The sequence below is a fragment of the Nannospalax galili genome, unplaced genomic scaffold (assembly GCF_000622305.1).
Source record: "Nannospalax galili isolate Female #2095 unplaced genomic scaffold, S.galili_v1.0 scaffold76, whole genome shotgun sequence".
NCBI lineage: Eukaryota > Metazoa > Chordata > Mammalia > Rodentia > Spalacidae > Nannospalax > Nannospalax galili.
This window is the reverse complement of record NW_008339767.1, coordinates 3005490-3015797: the sequence shown is the minus strand read 5'-3', so window position 1 is coordinate 3015797 and position 10308 is coordinate 3005490. Positions and strand designations below refer to the sequence as shown.

At 41.8% G+C, this 10308-nt stretch overlaps 1 protein-coding gene across 1 annotated transcript in view; it reads left to right on the top strand.

Moving 5' to 3' along the window:
* Tph2 (tryptophan hydroxylase 2) overlaps positions 1-10308 on the top strand; it is a 116595-nt gene that overhangs the window by 34141 nt on the left and 72146 nt on the right. The window contains exons 6-7 of the mRNA XM_008834551.2: positions 1826-2022; positions 5993-6128. Of these exons, the coding sequence (XP_008832773.1) occupies positions 1826-2022; positions 5993-6128 (333 nt within the window). The remainder of the gene's footprint in view (positions 1-1825; positions 2023-5992; positions 6129-10308) is intronic.

Genomic DNA, 10308 nt, shown 5'->3' with positions numbered 1-10308 from the left:
ATCTATCTATCTATCTATCTATCTATCTATCTATCTATCATCTATCTATCTTCTATCTATCTATCTATCTATCTATCTATCTATCTATCTATCTATCATCTATCATCTTTTATCTGTCTATCATCAAACTATCTATCTACTTGCTGAGTATACGGGCAGAATTCCTGATAAGAGGCCAGGGTGTGTAGTGGAGGGGATATGCCGGGGTAGATGTTACTCACATCATAAGAGGTTTTCTCAAACTTTAGCTCAGAATATATAATTGCTCCAGTCCCAAGATAGACTCTCATGTAGGCCAGGCTGGTTTGGAATTTGCTTTATGCCTAGGCTGTCCTTAAACTCTCCATTTTTCTGCCCAAGCCTCCTAAGTTTTGAAATTATGGGCATGCCTGGCTTCAGAATAGATATCACAGTCAGAGGCTAAATTCATATTCTAGTCCCTTACTCAATAGCTTTCAAAAGCGCACAGCCATGGTCCCTCATCCTGCTGGTCCCAGGTGACATTGGGAGCCATGTTCTTTGCTCATGGCTACTGCTTGCTGTTAGGTCAGTAGTTCTTATCACCATTTTGTCAGGGAACTGCAGATCCTTTGCAGCCAGTGTTGTCAAGCTGTGCCTCCCCTGGGAGCTCTCCATGACTACTCTGGTCCAAGATGACCTCTCAATAATCAAACCCAGTTATCAGTACACTGAAACTGACAAGCCAGTAGGGTTTTATTAGGACATATCCATGTTCACGTTTTTTCTTACTGTCTATGGCTGATTTTGAGATATAGTAGCAAAATTGTGACAGAGATCACATGACTCAAAGCTTACAGTATTTACTTCCTGGCCCTTTACAGGAAAAGTTTGTTAGGCCTCATTCTGAGCTAAGAGGGTTTCATGTGCCTTTCTTTCAGTATGACCTGCAATAAATAACCCTTAGTTTGTAGTTTGTAAAACTCTCACCTTAAAATTCAGCATAAGTATTTAATATTTATGCTCAAAATTACACTTAGAAATTGTGGTGAGTTTGGATAGGGGACGAAGAAAGCCCATGAAGCAATTTTATTTTTAATAGATAGTGTCCATTTATTATTGTTTTCTTGTGATTGCAGAAAAGGCTCCCAGAGCAGTTTTTCATCTAAATTGCCCCCTTCGAGCCCAGAAGTCTTACTTGTTGCCAATCTCAGCTTAAGAACATAAACCTTTGGGGTTGGAGCGATGGCTCAGTGGGTAAGAACACTTGCTAGGCAGGCATGAGGACTTGAGTTCTGATCTCTAGCACCCATGTAAAAAACTGGGTATGGCTGTGTGCTTGTACCCTCAGTCCTGAGTGTATGTGGGGACAGGAGGAGTGCTGTGGATTGCTGGCCAGAGAATGTAGTAAAATAATGGTGAGTTCCAGGTTTGATGAGAGACCTTGTCTCAAGGAAATAAGGTGGGGTGTGATAGAGTGGGACACACAAACTTCTCTTCTTGCCCTCTTCTTGTGCATGCACAGGCCATGCACCGCCACACACATGCATATGCTTGTACCACACATATACACCATACACCACACACACACACAAACAGACACACACACAGACACACACAGACCTACATACAGATGGACACCCACACCCACAAAAAAACGTAAATCTTATCGTTAATTAAAAACTCACACAAAGATCCAAATACACAAATGAAATTGAAGATTGGCATTTAAGACAAAATATTTGCTGAGATCCTTTGGGCACTCAGGTGTTCCAGTGTTTTAAAAACCTGACTTGTATTAATGTCAGAATACCCTAAACCTAGTGGTCTAAAGCTGATCCATTTGTCTCCCCTCCTGCCTGCCTAGTGGTCAGCCCATACCCAGGGTGGAGTACACGGAAGAGGAAACTAAAACTTGGGGCGTTGTGTTCCGGGAGCTCTCCAAACTCTACCCAACCCACGCTTGCCGGGAGTATCTGAAAAACTTCCCCCTGCTGACTAAGTACTGTGGCTACAGGGAGGACAATGTGCCTCAACTGGAGGACGTCTCAATGTTTCTGAAAGGTAAGATCCTCACAGGCTGCCTTCCAGGTTCTCTCTCATTTACCTCTCAGGACGCACGGTCCACTAACAGCCCCTTATCCAAGAGGGAAAAGTAGTGATTTAAAAGAGAACCACTGACCCAACAGTTAACCTGAACTGCCATCAGGAAGCAGAGTGGGCTCTTGGCAGGGAAAATGGATTTGGCTGTTTATGCAGCTAGGGGCTTGCTGAGGCCTCTCTCTCCGTGGTTTTCTGTTATAAATGATAAGCTCCAAGGGACATCTGCAAAGAATATCAGATTTGAGCGTTTTCTGAACATGAACTCTTACCTTATAGTTCTGGAGATCAAAGCGTTGCCTGGGTGGCATTCCTTCTGGAGGCTTCTATTTCCTTGCTGTGTTTAGCTGTTGGAGTCCACCTGCACTCCTTGGCTTCTTCCATACACGTTGCTCTCTAGACTTTTACTTCCATGACCATTCTCCTTTTCTGACTGACCCTCCTGCTTCCTTTTGGTAAGAATCTTTATGATTTCAATCACCCATCTGGATGATCCAGGATAATAATATCCTTATCTCAAGAACCTCCGTTAGATCACATCTATAAAGTTTGTTTTTCCAAGTTAGGCAACGTTCACAGAGCCACATGATTAGGATGTGAGCATCTTTGGAGGGCTGCCGTCCAGATTATCTTCTCTGAATGGAGTCTGGTAGCCTGCTGCTTCTAGCTGGGATGCTCCACAAAGCTAGCTTTTCCCCCACTCCACTGCTCACACCGTTTCCTTCATTTTACCACCTCAGTTCCTATGCCCCCTTCTACTTACTCTCCTGTCCACTGCATCCACATATATTTCCTCTCCAAAACACTACCTAAGACATTCTTTTCTTTCTGACATGTCTGCATAGAAACTCTTAGTGGCTCTTTGTTTTTAATTTTTATTTATTTAATTTTTTAAAGCTAGGATTGGCAAACTTATTAAGGAAAGGACTAGATTATCAAATATTTTAGGTTTTGTGGCCCAGAAGGAAAAAAAATCAAGGGAATTACATGGCTACTTACAGTCATTTTAACATGCCCACTTAAAAATACTAAAGCTATCCTCCTGGTGTCAGGAGGATCTCTGTCTGGATTACCCTTGGTACCCCGGTGCTTGTGATTGTCATCAAAAGAATTTAGATGATGAGACACCTAGAGAGCAGTGTAGAAGACACATTTTATTAGAGTAAAGCAAAGCACACTTTCAAAAGGCGAGCGTACCTCAACTATAGGTAGATTTTATACTGTTTCCAAATTCTTCAGAAGAAACTATGTTTCCTGAGGGATTTTGTCCTGTTCAGGTGATTGACAGGTCTGTTTGGATTGACTCTTACAAGAGGGAGCAATGGTATGTTTTTGATTTTATCATAAAGCTTCTAGCTAGACAGTAATCTGATAAGACTTTGGGCTCCTGGAGTCAGGTTTAGACAGTTATCTGTTTATGACCTGGGAAGTGTAGAATGTTCACCTCTCCTCCCAGGGACAGAGAGATGATACAAGACCCTTTTCTTTTGGCCAGAAATTAGATTCTTGCTTCCAGTTCTTGGTTTTATTGACTTGACTGAGAGTGAAGGGTTTGGCCTCTCATCCTCCATGCCTACTAATATCTAAGTAGCTACCTAATATCAGGACACACAGAAATAGAATGAGCTGAATTTGGACAAGTCTGAACTGCTCAGTGTCAGCTTCAAAGCCCTGACCGAGCCCTCCAATCTTGTCTTCTGCTGCCTTCCCCTGCTCAGGCTGTCTGCTCTTGCTGTGGGCTCTTCATACTTTTGCTTAAATCCTCTGCCTTAATGCTTCAACATTCAGAGCAAGTTCTGCCTCTTCTGGGATTTCTGATCATAGCAGCTACTGTGATCCCCTCTTCTTTCATTCTATATCATATGTGTATCAGGAGGCATGATGGCTTTATAGCTGGTTCACTGAGGACCACACCTAGCACTGATCATGCACCCGAAGGCAGATCCTGAGTGTGAACATTGTCCACCATTTGCATTTGTTATTGAGGAGAAGAGATGGAGAACCATTGATCAGCATCATTTAATCAACATCCAATTACATAAGGACTTCTGCTATAATTTAGCAGGATTCTGTTCTCCCAGTGGCCCTGCTGGTCACATTGTTTCTGTTTCCCACAGATATATGTGTATTCTGTATATTTACTGTGAGATCCATTCATATATAAGATTCACTTTTTGCCATTTTATTTCTCAAACCTTAGTAATTAAAACAACCATCTCACAATTTTTGCCACATCTGTCTCCCAAGCTCATATTTTCATAAGAGGTGGTATGGAGTTTGGTTTGTATTGCTCATTGGTGTGTAGCAAAAACAATGCAAGTACAAGTGTGTGGCTTTAATTGGCTCATTTAAAAATACTTCATTTATATAAAATGGAAACAGATAAACCGGTAATATATACAAAGTTAAAGATCTTTTTGTCATAGTTTTGTATTTCTAATTTACAGAAAAATAAAACTCATAAAACATAATAAAATAAAAGCAGTTCCTCTATAAACCAGCACTAACATTCCACATATGGGATATGCTGCCCTAATTGATACACCTATCTTTTTAACATTCAGTGGGGATCAATCCGAAGTGGAAACTTTTGGCAAGAACGTAATGCTGTTAGAATTATGGCTTCAAGGAGGTCTAAGAATACTGCTATTTCTGTGTTGGTACCAGAAGTCCCAGGTTGAACTTGTTTTACAATCTTAGTTGGGCTTGCCTTTTAATACCGATTTCAGCCATCCTGCGGTATTCACCTAATAAGCTGAAGTTTTCAGAATGGGGGCTTGTACAATACTTGCGTCAGTCATAAAAACAGCCCTCTTAGACATTACGCTAAGCTAGGTAAGTCAAAGACAGAAAGACAGAAAAATAGATGACTCGCATTGCATGTGGAATGTAAAAATGTTGATACACAGAATCAAACAATAGAGGCGGGGAGGTGAGGGGATGGGGAAATGCTAGTCAAAGAGTACAATGATGCATTATCCAAGATGAGTGAGTCCAGCGATCTAATTCACAGCCTGATGATTATGTTAGGCACATTGTGTCGTATAATGGTAATTTGCTCTTACCACACATATCTAACTGTATGAGGAGATAAGTGTATTAGTTTGACTGTAACAATCATTTCACTGTGTGTATGTTTATCTAAACATATCTTGCACTTTAAACATATGCAGTTCTCACTAAAAACTCTTCCTGTGAGGAGGACAGTATAAGACAACCACTTCAAAGTATATAATATTTTAATGAAACACCTGATTTCATAAAATTGAGAACATTGATGAATGATAGCCTGGTTGACTTAATGGCAGAGAGAACTTCAGATTTCATTGTATTCTTATTTTCTTTCCTCCCATCGTAAACCAGTAAAGTACATAAAGCTTCAGTGTGCCAGTGATATCACAGTAATTCATATAACATCATGAAAGCAACAACATGGAATGAAGTTAGGAGGAATTGGTGTAAAAAGCTACAGTGGAAATGATTTCAAGACACTAGTGTGTGTGCGTGTGTGTGTGTGTGTGTGTGTGTGTGTGGTTGCCTCAGCTGTGTTCTACTGAACGCTCACATGCACGGTGGATCCCCAGGGGAAGTTATGGGGATTGTGTGGTAAATATCTTTTTAGGTTATAATCTGCTGTGTATTTGAAATTTCTTACCCATAGTTTGGCTTCTGAATTTAAGTCCCTAAAAATATTTTTACCCTTCCCTTCTAATCGACAGCTTGTTCCCCTGGAAACGATCATCTGTGAGAATATTCCTGTCACTAGAATCCCCAAATGTGTAGCTGTTAACAGGATATGTCAATCCATTTGTCGGGTGCTTCAGAACCTTGGTTACTTTGTGTCTAGAACATCCTTACAAATAAGTGGGACGTATGTGTGTGCCCTCAGGTCCCAAGATTTGCATTTAATTGGCTCTTTGTGTTGTCTCTTTAGAGCAGTCTGGCTTCACTGTGAGGCCAGTAGCTGGCTACCTGAGCCCACGAGACTTCCTGGCAGGCCTGGCCTACAGAGTGTTCCATTGTACTCAGTATGTGCGGCATGGCTCCGACCCCCTCTACACCCCGGAACCGTGAGTACCTGCATTCAGAGCCAAGCTGCGCCAAGATCACTGTACTGTAAGGTGGTCAGTGCTTACTTGACTTAATTTCATCTTTCTAGCCTGTGGAACCACAACACTTCCTGAAGAAGGAAGACCAGGTTTGAGGATCAGAGTCCTCAGCTGGCATGTGGGGCTTCTGATATTTTAGCTTGGGTTATCTCTCTTAGCTCAACACCGAGTCTCCTATTGGGGCCAGTTTCCATTTCTGATGAGGAAAGGAAGGTATACAGGGACACACTGTCACATAACCAGGACACCAATGCCTCTCATTTGGAGGCCCCTCTTATGTTCAGGAGGTTCACATGTACACACTGTAGTGTTTTATTACTAATCTTTTCTTTCATCATACCCAAGCTCATAAGTCGATGCTATGCTCCCCCTGCAAACTTAGCTTCTTGAATATTCCTCCAGTTTTGATCATCACTTCCAGATATCAGTATAGCATGTGATTCTTCTTTTCTTGTTTGCTTTCCTCAGGAGATGCCTCCTTGGCCCTTATGTCCATTCTCTCCTGGTCAGTGGGAGGACTAAGAGTAGACAGAGAAGCTATACCATCGTGGCACACTGCAACATGGGTGGGCAGAAGAGTGGGGTGGTGGCAAACTGGGAAGTCCCACATATTAAGCATTTTACCCCATCACACATGGAATTGTATGGTCTACAAATACAAGAGGTCCTGTATTCTACTTTGCATACTCAAAATAATGTAACATTCATTGTGAGACTCCTATGTGCTTGAGTTGTTTGGGAATGAGACACAGACAACATCCCTGCCCCCTGGGCTGGCGGGGAAGACAATGGTTAGTGTGTAAACAGATAGGTTCTTACATTGTGTCAGGTCTTAATGGTACCATAGAGTGCCAGTAGGTACTGTGAAGGCAGAGAGAGCAGGAGGAGAAGATGGAGAATAACTGTGTAGCTAGCTTTTTTGGCATGGGTCCCCAGGATGCCCCTTGGCAGGTGACATTAGAGCAGAAATCTGAATATAAATATTCCAGGGTGGAGAATCTCAAGCCAAGAGAGCAGTAAAGGAAAGACCTGAGGCTGGGAACTGCCATGGTTTTCTGTTCCTTTGGGCTCCATTCAAATGAGTGTCTCACCCTAATCTTAGGCTAATTTGTTACCCACTGTTCTTCAAGGCACTCAGGTTATCACTTTGCTTATGATGCTGTTTTACTTGAATAAGCTCATGATTAATGGGCTGCCAAGGTCTTCACTGGGGAGCAGAGAGCCCCTGATGTCCAAGAAGTTAAGTAGCTGTTAGCAGCAGAAGTGGGTAGGGATTAGAGCTGAGCCTCTGAAGCCCCCACCCCCTCTCCTAAGCTGGCACGAGCCACTGGCCAGGTGGGTCCCTGTAGGGTCACTACATTGTTTTTTTTTTTTAGCTCTGTTCAGCTTCTCTGAAAGTGTTTCAGAGTAAACAAAGGTTACTTATAGGACTCCAGACATTTGGAAAAGAAATGCTTCTTAGAGTGGAATGCTCAAAGCAATGTTGTCAGAGTTGGAAAGGCAATCTCTAAATCTAGCCCAGAGGGTTTACAAATGGCCCTGTTTACAAATAGCAGGCACTTTGTTAGCTGCCTATGAATAACTGACCCTCCTGAGACCTGTGATAGTGTGCCAATAGGTATGCAGAAAGAGAGGGCTTAGAAATGAGATTTTAGCTACAGAGGTCTACAGAATTGGGGGGATAATGTGTTACATTTTTACCAAAGCACTTTCAGCCAATTCATTCAACAATGTTTATGTGCAGTGTTTGCAGGGAGGCACAGCAGATTTAAGGATGAATAAAATACAGGAGTGTCTTTTTAAAAAGTAGTTGACATTCTGGCAGCGGTGATAAAAGCATAAATAATTAGGAAAGAGTTTGTGCAGGGCTGTTGCTTGGGTGTGTGCAAAGTGTTAGAGGAGTCCTGAGTATAGGGTCATTCTGAAAAGCTTTCAAGAGAAGATATAATCTGAATGGAAGTCTAGAAGAGTGAACAGAGTATTCGTTTCAGGAAAGGTCTGGTGGAAGGAGAAAAGAAGACATCTCTAAGTCCAGGGAAGAACAAGCACAAAGATGTGAAAGCACACAAAAGGCATCAATAAGCAAGGCTTCTTAGACCAGAGTGGCCAGGGTGCAGTTCGTGTATCAGAGATGAAAGGTATCATCAGGGCACATTATAGTCATTTGTCAAAGCAGGGCAAGTAGGCTTCATTTTGTAGAGTCCAGGGAACTATCCAAGGTTTTGAAGCATGATTAGATAATGGTGTGTGAGAAAGATGATGGGAGTGGCGGCTGCAGAAGAATGGAGAATAATCGAGATGGAAAGTTAGCCAGGGAGCTCACATACTCCATATTAGGTGTGGAGATAGGGAAAAATCAGTGCGATTGTACAAGAGGGCTTCTGTTTGCTGCTTAATGCCCTAGAAGAGGAATTAACAATGTTTTGTGACTTTAATAAGAACAAGGAGAGGGAGGGCCCCTAAGGTGATGGTAAAGTTCTTTTAGGAAAGTGAGTGGGTGGTTATCTCTAGGAATGATTGAGAATATTGGGTGATTAGGCTTGGAGGGAAGAGAGAAGGAAAGAGGATTTGGGATATGCCATCTTTGAGGTGCTCATGTGTGGAATTTCCAGATGGAGAAGACCTTGGTAGTTGGAAACAAAGGTTGAAAGTTCAGAAGTGAACTTAAAGATTGTACTATAGATTTAAGAACTTAAAAAATGTTATTAATTTTGAGAAATTCATCCAATGTATTTTGATCATATTCACTCCCTATTTCTCCCAGATCCATCTCTACCTGAGTGGGCAGACATACTGTGCTGTACAGTATTATACTATTTCTCTCTCTCTCTCTCTCTCTCTCTCTCTCTCTCTCTCTCTCTCTCATCTACCTAGTCTAGTTTGTGATATGGGGCCATCCACCAGAGAGTAATCAACCTACTCTAGGATCACACTCTTAGAGAAAACTGAGCCTCCTTCCTTTAGAAGCCATAAATTCTCTTTAACTCCTCAGTTAGGGCTGGGGTCCCATGAACCCCTTTCCTTTCAATGCTAGAATGTTGACTGTCTCGGTTTTATGTAGACAACCGCAGATACCATGAGCTCACAAGTACAGTGGTCCTGTCATGTCCAGAAGACACTATTTTCCTCTGGTTCTCCCTGACCTCTGGAGAACTTTTGCTTTGATTTTTAATTATGGGAGTCCTGTGAAACACAGACAAGGGAAGACTGAGTCAGACAATAGACACTGGGGGTTCATTAATTTGTTGTTGTTTTTATAAGCCCATTTTTGTGTATGTGTATTTATGTGTATATGCGTGCGTGCGTGTGTGTGTGTGTGTGTGTGTGTGTGTGTGTGCAGCTGTACATGTGCAGAGGATAATCTCAAGAGCTTTTCCTCCTCAGGTATCATTCACCTTGCTTTCTGAGACAGGGTCTCTCATTGGCTTGGGACTTGCTGATTAGGCTAGGCTGTCTGGCTAGTGAGCCCCAGCATTGAATTTACAAGTGTGTACCATGATACCTATTTTTTAAAAAATTTTAATACCTACATGATTAGAAGAAGCATTTCATTACAGCTTTAACATATTCAGTAACACACTCCAGAGCAAGAGTACATCTCCTTCACAAGTGGCTGTAAGTTTTTAGGTTCACAGTTGAATTAATACAGTTATACAGTATTGAACTCAGTACAAACCCTGTAAGACATAAAATAGAATGAGTTTTTAGCCTTTAAAAAAGATCTCTACTTCATTTTAGAATATATTGTTCCTTGTAGAAAGGCTCATTGCTTTTGCTATTAACACTGAGATGTTGATGCATGCATCTCTAATCTGTATGTATCTGATTATTACTAGTCATAGTCAGTTGCACTTGGCTTCTTGGCACCTGTGTATGTCTATAAAGTCATCGGGTAGATTTCAATGGTAATGTTTATCACCTTTACCAATTAACATGACATAAATTTCCATGCTTCCTCCTCAAATATAACACATTTTTAAAATTTTGTTGATTTTGTGTGTGTGTGTGTGTGCATGTGTGTGTGTACCACACAGAACAACCCAAACCATCCTATTTAACTATACACCCACTTCCCAGATGGCACCCTCCCACAGCCTCTCCCCCCCCACAGAGCCCTTATACTCTGATATCCCTGCTACTG